The sequence below is a fragment of the Enhydra lutris genome, unplaced genomic scaffold (assembly GCF_002288905.1).
Source record: "Enhydra lutris kenyoni isolate GAN:26980312 unplaced genomic scaffold, ASM228890v2 scaffoldscaffold15, whole genome shotgun sequence".
Taxonomy (NCBI): Eukaryota; Metazoa; Chordata; class Mammalia; order Carnivora; family Mustelidae; genus Enhydra; species Enhydra lutris.
In genome coordinates this window covers 57,925,134-57,946,204 of record NW_019154099.1, presented here as the reverse complement: position 1 = coordinate 57,946,204, position 21,071 = coordinate 57,925,134, and the positions used below count along the sequence as shown (strand labels likewise).

The window sequence follows — 21,071 nt, the reverse complement described above, 5'->3', positions numbered from 1 at the left end:
TAAAACTTTTATTGAAGAGAGAGATATACCTGAGATGCATAAACATGTCATCAAAGTAGAGAGAATGTTCTCCAGTATTTTTAAGACCATTTGATCACTCTTTCCAAGTGAAACAAAAGTTAATGAGATGACTAATGGTAGATTATTTTGTGTGTGCATGCTAAGAAAAATGCTATTGCTTTAGTTTGAGCTCTTCAGCAAGTCTAATTGTGGTAAGGAACAATACTATCAGTTTAAATATCTTTAAAGGTAGAATTTTAAGTAGGCATGAACTGTAGTGAGAACTGCCTTATAAACACAATACCTATTACTCTAAAACAATCACTTTATTTACCTAAAGAATATAGTTTGCTAATGAATCTTTTTTTTAACCTTTAAATATAGGTTAACTCTATTTCATGATTTTTTTTTTTTCCTAATGTAACTTTTTCTTTGGTGCAGATCCATTGTTCTTAGGCTGTGTATTCAAGTTTTGGGAAATGTTTATTTAAAAATTGTTTTGCTCTACAAGTGTTATAAACATTGTATCTAAGAGAGTAGCCTGGACTTAATATCTGAAATCAGCTTATGCGTGCCTTTTAATTTTTAAAGAATCTCTTTACTGCCACATATGGTGTGAAATCGCAGTAAGTTGCCTAGTGACATCGCAGTATCTGCTTTTGCTGTTGGAGACTCGCATCAGATAATGAAATTGTTCCTGTGCCAGGCTACAGGAAAGAGGATGTAATTGTTAATAAAATACACCCAATCTTTTCTGTGCTGCAACAATGTGTAGTAATTTGTTTTCTTCATTTGTTTCCACTGCCTTTGTGTACATATTATAAAAGTTCAAATTCTCTCCCAGTTTATTAGCAGTTCAGATGTTCCCTAATTTATTAAATATGCTTTATTCACAAATTGGTTTTTAGGTTATTCTTAATGCATTATAGAATTAACTAATGGCTTTTGTTTATTTTTATTACAGTATTTAAAATATGTAGTTACTGGATTTTTATTGTGGAGTTTGCAGAATTATCAATTGTATAAACAAAACCTTTAAATTAGCTTGGTGTGAGGACTCTTTAATGCTTGCAAAGAGGGGAAGGGGTAAAGATTTACTCTCCAGTTTCCCTTATGAAGATGTAGCAAAGTAGGCTCTGTCTTCAGTTAACTACCCAGTCTTGTAGTTGTGCGTAGGATATGTCTACAGCTATTTTGTGTGGCCACCAGTATTTCAAAATTTTTCAGTGATGTTGTACCACTTTATAATTTTCCAGAGTAAAATAAGCATAGAGTGCTGGCTTGTTGAACTCCATGTATCATTTCAAATACCTCATCTTATATCAAGCACCCTCCATTTGTCACTTAACTAAAATTTCTCCAAAGCTGGCACTGTTAACTAGAGCTTCTGATTTCAGGTATCTTAATTTTCTGCTCTTTTACACCCAGAACCATCCCATCTGTTTCGGATTACTATCCATGAGAATTTCTGAAGACAGGATATCTTAATGTTTGAGACTTAACCATTCTCTCCAGGAGTCTTAGGAACACTCAAATGTTATTAATTAGTGAAAGGAGCACTAAAGGGAGAAGGGCCTCAATCTAAGAGTCTAGGATGGGTGTTGAAGCCCAAGCAGGAGGTCTGCTTTCTCATTGGTTGAATTGGCCACTTAGCCTAGATGCCTTTATCATCATTGTTATTCCTGCTTTTTTGTTTACTCCTGGTTCTGTTTGTTTTGTTTTGTTTTGTTCTGAAACATTCAGTTGTCTGTAATTACAGAGTTGCTACTGGTTCAGTAATCTGGGAGATTTGCATGTGCTAATGCACTGCACAGTATGTTTTGAAGCAGATTTGTCCATGGTTTTCAGATGGTGGGATCACATTGTCTGATCTATGATACATTGTATATCTGTAGTTATTAGAGTAACTGATAAGCAGAAGATTGTTCTTTTCCAAAGCATGCAGTGGTTGGATCAGAGGATGTTTGAATAGTTGTGTTTTACATATATCTTTGGACCTATTACTATGAAGCCAGTAAGTTAAAGAGTAAAATTTTCAATGGTCCAGCAGTTTCACTCTCACTCAGGAAATTTCTAATGGGGGGGTGCACGGTGTGTGTTGTGTTTTGAAGAGTGTCAGTACAGCTGGTGATTTCTAAACCTGGCTTACGGGCATTAGAATAAAAAAGGCTTATTATTTTGTATATGTTTGGGTGATTGTTTTCTTCCTCATATTCCAGGCTTATGGAAACGTATGGGGTGAAAAACAACAAGTAGCAAGGAATTTAAACAGAGGAATACATAATTGCAGCCTCTTCTAAGTGCTGTTGAATATCTTACTGTATGTATCTTATGATTGTTGTCAGTGATACCCTTATATGATATCCCTTTTATGTCAGCGGTATCCCTTATATGTTTGAAGCAGAATTTAACTTATAATACTGTGTCTATATTGTCATTCCAGAAAGTGGGAATCTTATACAGAATGAGGTTATAGAGTACTAGTAGTAATGAATGGTAAAACCAAAACTGCACAGCTGTTAACCTGTTTATCTCTAAACTACCTAGACCAATTTGGAAGGGTGAGAGGAGTTTGGCCCGTTCTCTAAAACCTGTTAGTTTGCAAATAAGGAAATGAGATTTCATGCCAAGTGCTCAAGTTAGTTGGAGCCATAACTGTACTCTTTACACATATGCCGTTTTTGCATTAGTAATATAAAAGCAATGATTGATTATGACGTAGAGATTTAAATGACTACTGTAGTGGAAAATGGTGGTATTTTAGTTCCATAAGGAATATATTGTTACAGTCGATAAGGTCAGTTGTCACCGAACTTCCCAAAGGGAAAAATGTTCTTTTGACTGAGAGTTCAATGTCGTAATTAATACTGTCCCTACCAAACTTACAAATATAAGTAGATGCTAATTTAAGATGTGTTAGTGTGTAAGCTAAATTGTAGAAGTAGGTGGTGCCAGAGTGTACGGCAAAGTTTACTGAGAAAAGATTTACTTTACTTTTGTGTTAAAAGGTCTTTCCTTTGAGGAATTTGAGCAGTACATTTGCAGAAGAGTTCTAAAAATTTCAGTGACTTATGAAATAAAGTGCATGCGATGCCAGGAAACATTAGCTACATAAAAAGTTCATGGCTTGGACAACATTTGCTCAACATGAAATCTAATTCCAGTAATTTTTCTGTAATGTTACATTTAGATAAGGCTTTTGGTTCTTTGTTTTTACAGAAGTTATGTTAAAGATGTCTTTTGAAGTACATCTAAGAATTAATGGATTACTGTACAAGAAACAACCATGAAGACCAAAGCATGCGTAGGAATTCAAAGGGTGACAGAAATGACTTTAGTAAGGTGCACTTAGTAGGGCAAAATTGGTTGCCATCTTAATTTTTTCAACTGAAATTACCTAGCTTTACATTTGCTACTTCACTATATATTCAAACATTTTTATCAACTTTTATTGACTATATGAAATTCCCCCAATTTTTACTAACTTTCAGAAATTTCCTTAACTTTAGAAACAGTTGAAGTAACTAAGTAGCTGAGATAAAACTTCATTTTTTTTTTTAATGTGTGCGTGAAGCTGTGCTGGTAAAATTATGGATTTTCAGAAATTAGCACGTTTCTCCTGACTATTCAGTCATAAAATGAAGTCCAAATACAAATATGTATTAAACTGATGTAATAGGTTCTTTCTGGTTTGGCATGCATTAAAATTTCAATTTTGTTTTGTACATGCTGATGTAACAGTTTTTGCCTGGCCTCTGTACAGTAGTAGACACAAATGGCTTGAGATGCTTTTAATTACAGTTGCTCCTTGAACAACTTGGGTTTGAACTGTGTGGTTCCATTTACACACAGATTACTTTTTCAATAAATATAATACAGTACTGCAAGTGTATTTGCTTTAGATTTTCTTAACATTTTCTTGAGCTTTAAGAATACAGAATATACATATAACAGCAAAATATGTGTTGATTTTGCATTATTGGTAAGAGTTCTGTAACAGGCTAGTTAAGTTTTGGGGGGAGTCCAAAGTTAAACAGGGATTTTTTTTTTTTTTTTTTAAAGATTTTATTTAGTTATTTGACAGACAGAGATCACAAGTAGGCAGAGAGGCAGGCAGAGAGAGAGAGAGGAAGGGAAGCAGGCTCCCCGCTAAGCAGAGAGCCCGATGCGGGGCTCGATCCCAGGACCCTGAGACCATGACCTGAGCCGAAGGCAGAGGCTTAAACCACTGAGCCACCCAGGTGCCCCTAAACAGGGATTTTTGACTGGGGTGGGTGGGAGTTCTTAACTCTTTCCCTAGCTCATTCATGGGTTAACAGAACTGAACTTGACCATCTCAACAGTAGTGGAACATTTATCATCTTGAAGTTGTTACTGTTGATTTTTTACCTAGTCTTTACAGATAAATGAATCTTTATTTGCTGAAAGTAAATTCATGAATATTCACGCTCAAGTTATAAAGTAGGAATCTTGGTGTGGGGTTTTATTTTTTGGTCAGATGCACAGTTTGTTTAAAAGAGAGGCCGTTTTTACATGTACATTTACATTTTCCCCAAGGCAAAATGCTTTTTGGGTGTGTGAATATCTGATTTACTAAAAATGGAAGTCGGGGTTATTTTCAGACAATGCAAATTTCCTTTATTTCCTCTAGTTTACTTGGAGAGAGGATGTAGGAGCTAAGAGGTCACAACTTAAACTTCACAAAATAAGTTTACCAACTATGAAACCTAGTACTGAGATACTCCGTTTTAGTTCTTGTAGGACATTATTAAGCTACCCTTACATTTCAAACGAATTCCTTAAATGTTTAGGCTTACTAAAAACCACTCCTTTTTTTTACCCTTGTGAGAAAGTTATAAATGATAGTACCTGCCCCTTCCTGGTGTTTTAGTCCTCGTGGGAATCTGGCCATGACTTCAAATCGGTTTGCAATCTTTGAACCTTTCTTAAAAATTTTCTCACGTTGGAGGCTTTTTAAAATAGCAATTCGGGAAAATCAAGTTGTTTTCTTCTCAAAGGTTTACCTGGAATAATATGAATAATGTATTCAGTACTCCCGTGCCTTAGTATTTTCCAGCGTGCTAGCAAACTAGTCCTAACAAAATGTCAACACTCCAGTTGAAATGTACATTAGCTTATGTTTAATATTTCCAAAAAGGAATACTTAATAAGATGTAAAAATCTGGAAACGTTATAAAGAAGAGTGAGAGAAACACTGGTATCTAAATGAGATGTTTTACAATGTATATTCTTTAATTTAGCTTAGTAGATAATTTAGCTAAAGAAATATAGTTTGTAGGAATACCGTCTGCTTCGTTGCTTTCGAAACATTAAATCCTGGAGTAGACTGGATTTTTTAAGCATGTTGTGGGTATACGCTATTTTTTTCCCCCCCGCAAAACTGTGAATTGTACATTAGTACTCTGCCTTACTGCCGCCGAATTCTCCGTGCTGCTGGTGAGTTTGGGAGCTTCTGCTCTGGACTTTCTGTGCGGTTGTGTTCCTGGGTTTCTGGTTGCGGGTGGGCGGGCCTTGGTGCGCTCGCGCGCAGGGAGGTCAGGCCGGCCGCTAGTGGGCGCTGTGGGTCCGTGGAAGCCGTCGAAGCGGTGGCGCTCGTCCAAGGCGTTCTTTTGGGCAAGCACTTGCCGAGAACCAGAGTGAGGAATTCCTGCCACCTCTCCACTTGGGCGCTATTTGTCACCGTCACCCCTAAACTCCCGGTCACCTTGGGATGGCGTGAGTGTGTCCCAGAGAAGGTCCCGCGGCGGGCGCGGGTGTGCCAGCGACACTCGCGGGGAACGCCTGGAGGTGCCGCCTTCCCGGGGAGCGAGGAGTGGAGGGTGCGGGGCCGGGACGGCTGCGCCCCATTGTCGGCAGCCACGTCGCCGGGAGTCGTCTCGCATCTTAAGGCCCCGTTGACTTTGGTCGGGCCCCAGCTGAGGTTAGGAACCGAAATCAGGTGTGGAACTCATCGCCCCGAGACCTACGAGGGGCAGGGAAGGGATGCGCGTGCGGGGGTGTGAGTCCGGCTTGCAACGGAGACGCTCCGCCGAGAGGAGGAAGACCCGCGGGAAACCCACGGCCTTCCGCTCCGCAGGGAAAGTTTCGCCCTCGACGTCCCTCTGCTGAAGTTAGAACACTTGCCGGGCAATGCCGGCGCGTGCTGGGCGCGGGGACAGGTGGCCCCCGCTGCTCCCGCTCCCCTCCCGGACGTCCCTAACTGTGTCCCCGCCCCACCGCTGGAGGGGCGCCGGTGCACGCGCTGGCCACCCCTCCCCTCTTTGGCTGCCCAGGCTGAGCTCCCTTTGCGCCACCGCCCGGGGCCGGGGGCGGGGCTCACCTGTCAGCCGGCGCCCCGCCTCGCGGCGCCCAATGTCGGGCGGGGGCGGATGACGGACGGGCTGGTCGCCCAACCGGAGCGCGGCTGCTGGGCGGCGGGCCAATAGGCTGCGCGATGCGGGGCGGGGCCCCGCGTTTATAGTGCTCTGACAGCGGGCCGGTCGCGCTGACTCTCCTCGGCGGGGACGGCGACGCCGGCCGGAGCTAGGAGCTGCGCGCAGAGAGGGTCCCGGCGCCCTCCCCGCACACAAAGGCCCGTGCGCGTCCGCGCCCGTGGCGGGGACCGAGCCCCTCCTGCCTGCTCCGCGGGCCGGGAGCTGCGAAGATAGAGGAGGGTCCCGCGCGCCTGGAGGCGCCCCTCGCCGCTCCGCGCCCCGAGCCCCGGGACATGGAACCGCGCCGACGCTGCGCCCGCGCGCTCGGGCCGCTGCCCGCCCCCCTGGATCTATAGTGCGAGGCGGTCCGCTCGGAGCGCAGCGTCCGCCGCCCGCGCGAGTCGTCTTTCTGCCTTTGTGTCCCGGCCGCGCGCCCTCCCTGCAGCCCGCGCCCGGCACCCTGGAGCCGCACGGGAGCCTGCCGTCAGAGCTGCGTCCGGCGCGGCGCCCCGGAGCCCTGAGCCCGCTGCGCCGCCGCGCCCTGCGCGTGCGCTCCCGCCCCGCGCCCTGAGGGCTCCGAGTGGAGCGCCCCCGACTTCGGCGCCGGCTGGAGCCGCTCGGCGCGCCCCGGAGCTGCCTGCGGTCTCCCCCTTGTCTGCCCGGAGGACTGGGGCTCCGGCCCGCGCCCAGTCCCTCCGTCGTCCGGAGCGTGCGGAGCTGGGAGCGGCTTGGCCATGGCCGCCAGGAGGGACTCCGTGTGGAAGTACTGCTGGGGAGTTTTGATGGTTTTATGCAGAACTGCGATTTCCAGGTCGATAGTTTTAGAGCCCATCTATTGGAATTCCTCGAACTCCAAGTAAGTGGCGTCCGCGATCCCTCTCGGTCCCCGCCTGGGGTCCGCCGCGTCGCGCCGTCCGGGCGGGAGGAAAGGCTGGGCCGCGGCGGCCTCGGATTCTGTTTCTGGAACCCCCGTTCCCCTCACCCCAAGTTCCCTGTCCCCAACCCTCGCCACATTTTACTTGATGGAACTCTTCCCTCGGCTTTCTAGCCGGAGCGCCGGTTCTAAGGGGCGCTCTCCCCGCTTTCCTCTCCCCATGAGCTCCCGGGCGCTAAAAACAAAAAAACAAAAAACAAACCCTGGCAGCTCGGGTGTCACGTTCGGGAAAGTGTCCGATGGCGATACCTGACCCCTACTTCTTTTCGAGGACGGAGAACATGGCCACAAACAGGGCTGGCCGGCGCGCAGGCGCTGGCGGGCCGCGGAGGGAGGCAGGGATGCTGCGCTCTCGAGGAGCGCCGGAGCGCGGTCCGATCCCTGCGGGCCGATCCCTGCGGGCCGGCCGGGGCTGTGAGCCCGGGGCAGAGGAGCGCACCCCGGGGAAGGGAGCCTGCGGTCTCCGGCCGCCCGCAGCGCCCCGGAGCCCACGCGCCTCCGCGCCGCCTGCCCGAGTGTGCGCGGGGAGCTCGCCAGCTTCGCCAGAGAACTCGGGCGGCGAGCCCTCTCCTCCCAGCCGGGGTGACCGGCCTTAGGTTTCTCCTGGAGAGACCTTTGCACGTCGTCTCCCCCTTTCGTTTCTAAACCTGTGGCCCCGAACTCTGCGGTCCTGATAGCTGACTTGATTTTAAGGACGCTTTCTTCAAAAGCTTAAGTCCCTGCCCAGTCAATACAGCTCCTGGAGCCTGGGCAGGAATGGGATCCTTGAATCTGACTTGTTTTTACCAAACAGTGTAGCCAGGAGAAAGCCAGGCCTTGTGGAGATTAACTTTCAGCGTGAGCTACCAAAATAGAATGCACTGAGAATTTAGAAAAGGCGACTCATCCCTGAGCATGTATGGCCATGACGCCTCATTACTTACCTATGCATTCAGTTTTGCATCTTACCTCCTTCTTGTAACACATTTCTAGTCAGATCCAAAAATATTTTACAGAATCATGGAATTTTAGCCTTGAGAAACTTGGAAAAAGTGTGGAGACCTTGGCTGGCTCCTGGAGTAAGCGTTTGAGATCAGAAGGAAAACCAGTGGCCTAAGTGAAGGCAAGCAAGTTGGCCATGGATTTAGGAATACAGAGACGGGGAATTGATTTACAGATCACATTTTAATTAAAGAATTATATCCAGTCTTCTAAAAGTGGCAAATTTCAAATTCACCAACATGTTTTACCAAGAATTTCTCATGATAAGGGCGAGAAACGCCACAGCCGTAAATCGGATTAAACACATTCTTGCATGATGCCGGATGGCACTTTCCAACCCGGCTCGCATTTTTAAAAGTTACTTAATGCAGCCTTCTTCCGTGCAGCCCGGTCTTGTATGGACCACTCTTTTTCCTCGATGTAAGATTTGTGTTTGCCGAGAAAGTAGTTGCAGTGACGGCCTTACACGGTGGGTCGGGAATGGTGGGGCACCAGGCGGTGCGGGAAAACGCCGGGCTTGGACCGGCGTGCGGCCGCGGGCGGACGGGCTAGGCGGGCGGGGAGCCCAGGCTGGGCGGGCCGGGAAAAGGCCAGCCAGTGCTCGCTTTGCGCCTACAGAGGTCACTCTTCCACGCGCAATGCTCGCGGCGCCAGCCCTCACCTCTCCCCTGGGCTGTCGGCTCCGCTCCACTTCACACTTTCGCCGACGGATTGTTTGGGGAGGCTGATTTCCCGCCTCCCCCTCGCCCCCCGCCCCGGTTTAATATTTACGTTTGCATTTTGTTTGAAGACATTCCCATTAATCCATCCATTGGCCAACTCAGCATGTGCAACTCTGTGCTAACCGCTTATGACTTGGTGTGTGATCAGGAGGAAGGTTAGAAACACCTACTCGGAAGAAGAGGTACAGCAGTAACTGTTCCCGCCACAGACATTACTATCCTCTTTAACTAATGTATTTGCGGTGGGGGGAGGTGACTGCTGTTTTTACTCACGGTCCTGATGAGGAGGGTTCCTCAGTTTTTCTCTGCTGCCGCTGCAGACTTGGAGACCTGCTGGAGGCCTACATTTTGGAGAAGCCTGCCTGCACAGATGAGGTTTCGGTTGCCATGATTGCTCCCGTCCTCAAGAGTAGAATTTCTTTTAAAATTCTCATGATAATGGCGTGCCTGGAGGACTGGATAATTTGCCCCTGGAAAAGGTCTACTTAAAAAAGTATGCAGCTGAACGCTAGGCTAGCTTGAGACATCAGAAAGATTTCTTCCTGGAGGAGTGATATGAAAGAGCCTTTTCTAAGTTGGAGAATGAATAAAAACCCCTAGTGCCAAGGGCTTGTTTTCTTGGGGGAAGTTGCATATTGATTTCCAGGGAAAAGTTTCAGTCCACGAATATGATGTGGCAGGAAGGTGATCAGAGCAACTGAGGTTTCACACCAGTTCATCCGAACTGTGGAACAATTCATCTGTAATGAAGCCGCCATGAGTAATTAGGTTTGTTTCATTCCGAGGTCAGCTTTTTTAGCAGGTGGTCGACGGTAGGGAGCAGGAGCAGCTGTTTGGACGCAGGGTCCAGAAAATCCTTTGTAAATTCTCCGTCTCCATAACTACTTTAATCACACTGTCTGATGCTCTCATCCCTGAGAGTCTATGCAGCCATCAAAAGAAGTTCTGTGTCTGAAACGTTATCAACTACCCTGCCAGGTGGATTACTCCCGCTGCAGCCACGGGCTCCGGCAGTGTGGCCTCAGTTGTGGTCTGTTAGGTTGTTGAACCCCCCACCTTTTTTCCCCTCTCCCCTTTCAACTCGGCAGAGAATAGCAAAGCCTGGCTTTCATTTCCAATTAACTGACGTAGAACGATTTTTCCAGGCACAATGAATAGTTGCCTTTTCTAAAAAATACCCACTTTCGAGTGAGCAAGGCTGTGTTGGTATGGTGCTCTGTAATGAATTACACTGACTTTGTTGGAAATTTCAGCCGAGCAGTAATTCCTTCTGTCTGGGGTACTGTTCCCTTTGCACCATATACTAGTTAGTTAACAAAGCATTTTGCTTTTCCCAGGTCATTTTTTCCCTGCCTAATACTGAATTCCTGATATTGATTGACTTGATACAAAAGAATGGCTGGATAAAATCCAGATAACCTATAATACGTGGGCCCCACCACAGTCAGGCTCTGAATAAATACGGACCTGTCAGAGATTGATAAAATAAACTACAATGGATAGTGCTGTTTGAACAGTCCATTCAATACCATATATAAGCCAGCCTGCCTTCCATTGTGTCTGAAATTCTTATTTTTGTAGGTAAACAAATGCACATTCAACACTGATTGAATAGCCCCTTGAACTATGCTCCACAGTTTGCGTTTGGGTTAATCTTGTCGGTTTTAATATAGAGAGAAAAAAGCACAAAGCACCGGGGGTGGAATTGTTAGTCCTTTCCCATCCACATTCCTCACATTTTGTCAGGATGATAAACTAGAGGTAATGGACTGTCGTTCCACAGGACAACCGAGCCAGGGAGAACACAAAGACGGAGCCGAAGTGATAGCTCACAACATGCTTGGTCACCTTCTTTTCAGGCGAGAAGAGAATTTATTTGGGAATCGTGTGTCTAGGGACTGCACTTTTTAACCTCGGCAATTATAGCTTCAAGCCTCAGAAACGGGAGCTGGAGGTTAAGATGATTTGTTAAGCACTTGGTTCTAAATCTTTCACAAAGCGTAGCTGTTGACACTTGTCCTACAGATGTAAAGAAATGCAAATGACTGCAAATTTCCTGAACAGTTTCTGACTCTCCCAGGCCAAAGTAGAAGGACAGGTGAATTAACCATCAACCCCGGACCAGCTAAAAACTGCAGACTGGAATGGCCTCTCCAGATGGAGTGAGCCGCGGCACAGTCAGTATATTTGGATTACTTATTGTAAAACCTCTTGTCTGTAAATTTCCTGAGGGAAATCCTTTGGTTGGTGGATCAGTGCGGTAATTATCCTCGGAGGGACTTTGCAGTTGGAGCAACTAAACCCGTGGTACCTTGCCTTCCTCTGAAGTGCTCTGGGTAGCTCCCAAGAGGTTTAGTGTGACATCTACCTTAGTGTGATGTTTCCCAGAGCTCTTGCCTAATGGGAGACGGTCTGAGATCCCAGCATGACTGCAGTGATGCGTCATAGGATTGGGAGTGGCAGGGAAAGAAAATATGGACTAGACCCTCAGCAAAAAGGACATTTCTTTCTTTCTTTTTTTTTTTTTTTTTAGAAAGGTGATTTTACGAAAACTTTATTCTTAAACTGTTCCATCCCAAAGTAGAAAGTAGACAAAAAGCAGCACTCTTGTAAGGAAAATAATGATGAAAATGGTACTCCAGTCTGCCTAGCCTCTGCTTTCCTTAGCTGCTGACATAAAGAGCCTGTTTTTCAGGTCACTTATCATTCATCTACATAGATTTGCTTATGAGCTCAGCCTTTGTGTAGCGGAGTAGAGCTTTAAATAGGAGTGTTCAACTGTTTAAAATATTTTGATTAAAATATGCAGAACCCATAGAACTATAAGCTTCTAGTCAGGAATTAGCTCTTTCAGGGAAGAGCTCTCCCCCCCAACCTTTTTTTTTTTTTTTTTTTTTTTTTAAGGGGTGGGATTAGAGTGGGGCTGGGAGAGGGATGTAAGAAAAGCAAAGAAGGAAGGATGGCAAATGGGACAGTGTTCGAACAGCTTGGAAAAACTCCTGTGGCTTCATTGTCTCTGTAAAGCCAAAGAATACAAAGACATAAGCAACTCAGCCCTTCTCCCATGATGGAAAATGTAAACCGTTGACATGGCCCCCTGTTTAACTTGTTTAATTCTTGTTTTAAATTCAGTGCTACGCTAGCCGTGTGAACTCTGAAGATTTCTTTAGTAATCCATTTTGTAGTTCCGAATCAAAAACAAAGTGAAAGGGTCTGACACAATTTGCTTTTATTTTTAGGCAAATCAACTCTGGTCATAGTTAATAAGGGGATTACAACCCAGACTAGGTCTTTACAGATGTAATGTAAATCAAGGGCAGAGTATAAAGAAACTGATCCCTTTTGATTGAAGTACGGTAAAAAGGCATAGAGAAACTAGCAGCAGTAATCTGATTGTATGGCAATAAAACCACCATTTTCTGTCTTTCAGATAAAAATAATGTGGTAAATCCATGCAGTTCATAAGATGGAAAGGCAGATAAAGGGGAAGCCATGGCAACATATAGATTAGCTTGATGTTGGAAATGACACGTCTCTGAAAAGGGTGTAGAAGCGAAGGCCCTTGCTCTAGGCTGTTGGCTATTACGTGAGAACCACACAGACTTGGAAACTCGGATTAGAAAGTATGAAAGCCCTGCTTGTGGCCCAGGACTGCGAAAGCAGGAAAGAAAAGCTGCTCAGTTCTTGCTCATTGGTGGCGGATAATGCGGCGAAGGTAGATTTCATTGGCTGTCCTTTTTAGAGGTTGAGATATGGGGCTGATTAAAACTTTAGATCACTGCAGTTGTTAAGGCCCGCAAGATTTTCCTTTTTAACTCCTGGCCTGACGGGGGTAACCATTCTGTAGGATTAGCTGCACTTGGCGGTCCTCGCCTTAATCTGTTTGGGCTTCAGGCAGGGCCATGCTGGGCAGGAACAGAGACCAGAGGGGAAGGTAGGGCTGGAGCTCCCCGCAAAGAGAGAGAGAACTTTGGACGTCAGCCCTGTTTCAGACCCAGCGCCATCTCACACCGTGTGGGAGAGAAGCAAAGGTAAACAGTATCCATTGTCCGTCCCCCTCTGCCAGAGAGCCCTTCTCCGAGTTTTGTCCTTCCTGCCCTGGAAAAGAATATATAATAAAATAAATAAAAGGGAGGGGTATTTTGTTTTCATTCCAATCAACAGTAATCCAATATGACCAAACCAATGGGCTCTATCGAAATGATATTTTACTCGTTAATGTGAGTCTTAACCTTGGAGTTGAATGGGATGGGCGCCCTTCATGTAAAGACAGGATTAGAAAATGTTAGCACTGCTCGCTTCCAAGTAAAAAACAAAAAAAAAGCATCGCTATGCCATGGAATCTTACTGCCTTCTGTCTTGAACAAGCTTGTGAATCAACTGGACTTTTGTTTTTGCCTTCCGCACTCTCCCTTTTAGTCATGACACAAAACGAGCCATTGAAACCATGATTGGGTTCCATGCAGAGTGACATCCGCAATTGGGTCAAGGCAGAAAGGAAATATTTGCTTTACTGCCTCCTATTTGGCGTTTTAGAAAAGTCTCAGCATTTCTTTGGGAGAGTCTGAAAACTCTTAAGACGCAGACAATACTGAAAGCTACAAACACCCCCAGTGTCTTTCTTGATGGAGTGGATCGGGGAGTTCCCCGGGCTGCTCTCTGAACAGCAACATGGGGCCTCTCTTGACTGACTAGTTCTGTGTCTGAGATCTTCATCAAATCCCCAGTATTCGCTTTCAGACCCCTGGCTTTGGTTTGGTTCCTCATTTGCAGATCATTTGACCCTCTGTTTGGGGTGGGCATTTATCACCTTCGTCGCCTACTTTTCTGGTCATTACTATGTAGCTTTCATAGATCCAAAATATTTAAAAATGATTGCCCATACACTTGCCATACCCCGTGCCTGCGACTGTACCCCTAATTCAGTAATCTCTATGGAAAGACCCGTTGTACTTGTCTAGATTCGCCAAGGAGAAGGGACACCCCCTTAATTGACAAACTGGTCACATCCAAGCACCTTGCATTCTCCATTTGACAATGATTGCTAATGGCCCATTCAGCTAAAGTATTTGCTTGTTAACAGGGAACAGAGCATGATAAATGTCCAGCAAGCTTGCGGCCTCCTTCAGCTTTTCAAATGCAGACTGGTGCATATTTATGGCAGGCAAATGACAAAAGAAGAAGCTGAATTGCCCTGGCCTCCAGCTTTCTCCTAGGAACAGGGTTAAAGTGATTAGAGAAAGACGCAGGGGAGCCCAGCCTCCAGTTTACTGACCATCCCGGAGCCTTCAGCTTCCCGGTCTACCTGCAGAGAAAGAGTGCGGAGGTGCGGGAGATAAGGATGGTTGGATCGGGTGCACCAGGGGAAACAGGAGGGGATCGGAGATGAAGTGTTTTCCACGCACCCTGGATGCCAGGTGAACCTATTTCTCATGCTCCCGCAGAGAATCAGCAGCGGCTCTTAATGTCCCTTTTCCTGTATAAATTCAAACGTGTAATTCTAGTTGAAAGCATTTTGTGACTGGTGGGAGCATATTTGCTGATTAAAAACAAAACAAAACAAAACAAACAAACAAAAAACCTGAAAACAAAACATAGTAGGAGAACGCTCCATTAAAGAAAAATAAGTTGTTTCTGCCTTTAGTGATTCCCTACGCAGAATATGAAGAAGAAAAAAAGGGCTGTAGTGAAGTATTTATAGTCTGCTGTTTGTTCCTCTAAAAGCATGGATAGGTGAAGGTTCTAACCACGCAGTGCCGGGCAGACATGCGACATGTTCAGAATGAAGGACTAGTGATCAACTTTGCTTTGAAAACTTTTTTTCCCTCAGTCCTATAGATTCTTCATGTTTCCTGTATAAAACAATTACATGATCCAGTGTGTTTTCTCAGTTTAAGTTCAGCTGTCTCCTTTAATTACAGTCCTTGTATATGGGTCTCCCAGTACTTGCTGGGCAAGTCCCTCTGGCCCCCAAGGCATTCCCTGTACTTTTCATGTACTGATTCCTCCCAAATCACACCAGGACAATGATGAGTGCTGCTCTCAGCTTTGGAACCAATAGAGTCAATGTGTTTGCATTGGAGGAACGGGATTGTGGTTGTTCCTAAGGCTTTGGCTAGTTTGGGGCATGTGAAGAGGGTGCGTGTGCGTGTGTCTTGGGTCTAACACCTACTGTCCGCTCTAAGGGTCCCTAACCTCTGCCCTATCAGAAGGTCTCAAATGCACCTTTCCCTTTGCAGCATCTTTTCAGCCTCCCAGGTTCCCACCGAGGACCGGAGGCCCAGCATGACAAAATGTTCACGAGTCTTGGTCCTTGCTCTTCCTGGCTCACTGTGGCCTGAAAACATTTGCCCTGCACCAGAACTGTCGTGTGAGCGGGGCCAGGCCAGTCATGTTCAGGGCCAGGCTCAGAATGGGCCTGCCAAAGAAGTTAGAAAAGGCCAATTTTCGTGTAACTACTAGAACTCAATTCGGGGTACATTTTAGATGCAAATAAGCTCCTGGAAGCCCTGAGTCCCCAGTTGTCTATGGGAAAATGGATCTTCATTATAATGGGCTGTCTAATAAAGTTTACAAATTACCTTAGATGAGTGCCTTCTTGATGACATAGATCAAGCATAATTTCTTTAAATCTTTTCTCTGTAATCCCACAGCACTTTAGTTAAATACCTAGGGTATAGAAAGAACATTATACGCTGCACCATCGTGATTCATATGCAAGGCTTAATCCGCGTCATTGCCCTCCCTGTCCCAAAGAGTCAGGGACAAGAGCTGTTGCATTTTGGCAACCTCTGCCTACTAGCTAGTGATGACCTACAGTAAGAATCAGTGCAGTGAACACAGTCTAGATGTGGATTTATGGCTGCCTATGGTGTATTAGCATGTCACCTCTTACTAGAGATCCCCCACCCCTTTCCAGAGCAGTGGCTCTAGAATTTGAGGGCACAGAATCACCTGGAGGGCTTGTTAAAACAGGGTTTTGCTGGGCTCCACCCCCGAGTTCCAGATTCCTGAGGTCTGGGTGGGACTTGAAATTGACATTGCCAAGGACCTCTCAGCTGATGCTCTGCCACACAGAGACCACACCTTGACAACCATTGCTCTAAATTAACTTTTTTCCCCCCCTCGGAAACAGCTCATCATTAGCTCGTCACCCACTAAGGCTGTTGTGGAATCTCTGAAGGAATCTGTGGTCCTTGGCTTGCCGCCTGCTCCGTACTTGCCTTATTGGAGGCCACAAGAGATCGTCTGGGTCACTGAGAGCTGAATAAGCATTGATTTGTTCATCCAGCATTGGTTAACTGTGAGGCCCGTTACTAGGCTCAGATAATAGAAAGACGAGCCTCCACCCTCAAGTGACTTAAGTCCTAGGGTGGGGGGACAGGGAAGTCCCAGGCCTGGTGGAAGTGTGGTCACCTGAAAAACACAGTAATAAGCCAGTAGTAACATTTCAGCTAAGAGCAATATGTGTGTACGGAGTGTACGTCTGTAGGCATCCGCATTGTTTCATACATCTGAGCATAGCGCAAGGACCCGCAGGGGAGGCAGATAGACCCTGTGGGATAGCTAACCCAGTGATCTCAGCTACTTTTCTGATTATGAGAATTAGCGGTACCAAGGGGTTTTTAAGATGCACACGATGATAATGGAAAGGTCAGAGAAATCAGTTTAGCAAAGAGTACTGCTTTGGAATCTGGCTGTTCGAGCCTGATCCCAGTGTAGCTGGTTTTTTTTTCACTGTGTAACCAGGGGGAGTACCCTCTATGTCTCAGTTATCCCATCTTTAAAATGGAGGCAATAGTCTAATAGCGCTGAATAAGAGTAATAAAATTGTGGTGAGGATTGAAAGAGCTTGGCTCTGTGCTTGACACAATGAAGCAATAAATGTCACCTATTGTTAATAAAATTGAGTATTTGTGTGCCTGGCTATGGTTCATTTTGTCTACCATGTACAAAGGCAGAATAAATAAAAATGGCATGTTAATCAAGATTACAACGTAGCAAGTTCACCTTTTAGAGTTTGTCGCATTATACTTTGTCCACCTCATGCTTCTACTCCTCTTTAAGACTCCTCTGCTTTTATTTTCCCCTCTACTGCAAATTCCATGCTCTCCCCTCTGCTCCCTACCCTGATGCTACCCGTGATGTAACATTTATAACATCAGAGAAAACAGCTTATCCCCCATGGACTGAGGAGAGCCTGGGCTGAATTCACTTCCTGTGGCCTAGTACTGGATACAGGAGGAGATTGTGTTATTGAACAGAAACATGACTGCAGTGTGTGGGGGATGGGCAGAGTAGAATCACTTGTGTTAATGTTACATGTTACTTCTTATTTAGAAACTAACTCACCTGCTGGACACAGTTTATTTAACAACACTTAGGGAGCATTTACTGAATGCCAGATGCTACTCTAACAGTTCAAGAAATACTGACTCATTCAGTCTTCATAGTAACCATCTAAGAGAGGTACTTTTATGATTCCTATAATATCAATGGGGAAACCAAGGCACATTAATTAACTTGCCCAAAGTCCTATAGTTAATAAGTGGTACGGTCTGCATTTGAACCTGATTACTCTGGTTCTGGAACCCATCCTCTTAATGCTCTGCCTCTCTCTCTTATGCTATGGCACGGAGTAACTGGAAGTCGAATAACTAAATTAAGCATACATACATTCACGGAAAACCGTGCATACAAGGTGGGTTAAAAAGAAAAAAGTTTGAGGTATAATTTGTCCCTTGTCAGTCATTATTTATAACCTTTCCAATGATGGATATGCAATTCTCGATGGGTTCTTTGAATCTTTGATAACAAGGTTCTACCCAATGGGAACTAGTTATAAAAGTATACAATATTCATGCATTTAGTGAGTATTATTCCTTTGACCATTCACATTTTCCTTTTAAGTATTTAAATATTTGATGGTTTCTCTGGGAGAGAGGTCAGATTTTAGAAGACAGTTGCATTTGGTTAGGTGCTGAGCGTGTGTCAAGCTAAGGAAATAGTATGACATCTTTTTTAGAGTCTAGTCACAATTAAATGCCATTTTATTTTGGATTTTGGGATCTGTGCCAGCTTCCAGCTTGTCAGAGCTGAGAAGACTCAAATCAAGTCCAGGCCTATTTCTACAGCAAACTGGGCTTCTGGCTTCTTGCCTGTGGATTCATTCAGTATATCCCATCTGGCTTTTGATGTTCTGCAAGTTTGGAGCAGTTTGTTTGAGGAAGCCGGGAAGCCTGAGGTCCTCTGGCCTCCAGAATGCGCCTCTCCGCTTGCCTCTTCCTGGGACCGAGTGTCCGCTTCCCTGTTGACCAAGCAGCGAGCTGGAGGTCTCAGCCAGGTCTTCCTTCCATTTAATTTAGTAGCTGCCTGTTTGAATAACTAAGGAGTATTTCATTTCTGCGCATGTTTGTGTCCTGGTGGGGCTCTATCCAGACTGCTTGTGGTGACCGAGTGGGAACTATATGTAACTGTCCTCAGGTACAGGGCGCCCCACGCACTTTTCTTAGACACTTTGGGGGATCTGTGTGGAAGTCTCCAGCAAGTCAGGCTTGAGTCTTTGTGATGTCAGCAGGGCAGACCTGACTGTTGTCATGCCCACTTTATTTCTTTCCCTCTCCTCTCTCCTACTCCCTGGGCTGTGTCCCAAAGTCACGAGAGGTGCAGGAAAATGTTTCTTGTTATAGGCCCAGAGCAGACTTGTCCCTGACCCTGCTCCCAAGCCTGGGAAGAAGGAAGTGTGCGGGAGGAAGGCATTTAGGTGGTTGTTGTAAAATGATTGCACAGCCTTGTAACTTAGGTTGGCAGGCTTGTGCTCAGTTGGCAGGGAGAGTCTGTTCTTACATCAAGAGGAGAACTAAAAGTTCTGTCTCTTCTTCAACCGTCCTTATCAAAGTGTTCGTTCTGTAATGACACCGACACCCATGGAGCACCCGTTCTGTGCAAGGCACGGGATGGAGGGCTTGGAGTCCAGCAGGGAATACAGCAGGCTCGGCCCCAGGGTCCCAGTCCCACTTGAGGAGCAGGAACTGGACTCCTTTAGTGTGCCTCTTTCTCTCGGTGTTGCTTTCCTCACCAAAGGGGAGAGGTTTTGTTCACCCATAAAACGCGGGTGGATTGTTTTTCTAAATGGGCGAGATTCTTTAGCATTAAAAAAAAAAAAAGGGTGATGATAGGAACAAAAGGAATGGGAAGTCACTAGAAGAAGAGACGCCCAAACTAGATTGTGACATTGCTATGCATGGAGATCCCCGCTCCATTCCTTCCCAGCCAGCCCCCTCCCTTGGTGAGTTACATGCACCTTTCAGCTCTGTGATGTCCCGCTCAGGCATGTGAGCAAATGGATCTGCAGGCGTCTACCTGAAACAGCAAGGGGACAGCCCGCTGGAAGTGCCCCTTCAGTTTCTTCCTATATGAAAGCCACTTTTCTCTCAGTGCCTCACCTGTAAATAACAAGAGTTCCACCTTCCTTTACAGACTCTTGCTAAAAGCACGGTTTGGACAAGACCGTACAGGTGCAAACAAATCACAGTTGGGAAAGAAGCTTGCAGCGTCTCTTGCCTCCGCGGGTTATGAAATCCCTGTTTCGATAATGGGGCTGGCGTGGATGAGCCAGCGCGACAGACAGAGCTGGCCGGAGTGACTCACTTCCCTCTTGTTTCCCACTGGGCCTCCCGGCACCCCTGCCTTACGCTTTCAGCTCCCCAGTTCGGCCTTATCTGGCTACAAATTTCACTTTTTGGGAAAGTTTTGAGGGGGAAAGGGGGTGCTTAGATCAGTTTCATAAATAAAACTTCTGTGTTTTGTTTTGAGGTGGGTGGCTGCTTCTCGTTTTTAATTCCACAGCCGAGATGGACTAGACTTTTGGAACCCACGCAAAGAAAACGGTGCTGTGTCTATGTCACACACCGTAAGTCTCTGACTTAGGAATGTGCAGATCTCTTCTCTTTTTTAATTAAGTTTTTTTATTTTAATTCTAGTGTAGTTAACTTAGTGTCGTCATTGGTTTCGGGTGTACGACATTAGCAGTTCAGCGGTTCTGTGCCAGGCTCGGTGCTCATCGGGACCCGGGTATGGAGACACTTGCAACCTCAGCTTGGTTCTAGGCTCTCCTGTGGACTGGAAGTTTTTATTTCAGTGGAACAGATAAGACTTAAATAACTTGTGTTATTTTCCTCAATGAAAATTTAAACTACAGGGTATTACCTTGGAGTGTTTTAAAATGAAACTTTCTTTAGCCACCACTGTTTGAGGATTATGTCACAAATAAAACACAAGATTAACATCAAAAGGAGTCCGTCTTCATTCAGTTGTGCAGCACCATAGGCTGTGAAACTTAATATTATTTTGACTCGTACAGTAATTGCAGAATAACACGGAAATGGATTAAGTTTAAACACGAGTGTGCTCCCCAGCTACACACAGACTGTCGGATGCAAGGCGAGGTCATCGGCCGGAGTGAGGCTTCTGGCTCTGCAGATTAGGATTCTACTAATAAAACTATCCTCTAGACTGAAGTTTACGACGTCTTCCAAGTGTGTGCACAGACGAAGAGTCACACATATGGTCGCGCCTCACCTTGAAAAGTTGCTGGACTGGTTTGCGCACCCATGGGCTTACAGTGCATTTCGCATTTCTGTGCTTCTCATCTTTCTGGAAAAGATTTTGCTTGTCATTGGCGTGAAGCTTGAAACGCACCGCCCCCACCCACCCCCTAGCTCTCAGATTTATAACACTTTAATGGTCCCAGATTGTATAGCCTGCTTTTATGCCCCTTTTCTTTTCCTTGAATAAATCAGGTTCATGTTGCTGATGATATTTATTTGAGGAAAGTGTGGAAAAAAGGGGCACCTGTGAAAATCAGCGATTGTTCCAGCACCCATACACTTTTGAATTAAGGCAGAAAATGTCAATTAAAGCCTCCAATTACTACCTTATTTCTTGGAGGTTTAAAGCCACTGAGAAGGTAGTGGTACACTGGCTTCAAGTTCTAAGGTA

The 21,071-nt window shown here is 45.6% G+C and overlaps 1 protein-coding gene across 1 annotated transcript in view; it reads left to right on the top strand.

The window, feature by feature from the left end:
• Positions 1–6,965: 6,965 nt before the first annotated feature.
• LOC111147124 (ephrin B2) overlaps positions 6,966–21,071 on the top strand; it is a 40,357-nt gene continuing 26,251 nt past the window's right edge. The window contains exon 1 of the mRNA XM_022503027.1: positions 6,966–7,290. Within this exon, the coding sequence (XP_022358735.1) occupies positions 7,169–7,290 (122 nt within the window). The 5' untranslated portion in view covers positions 6,966–7,168. The remainder of the gene's footprint in view (positions 7,291–21,071) is intronic.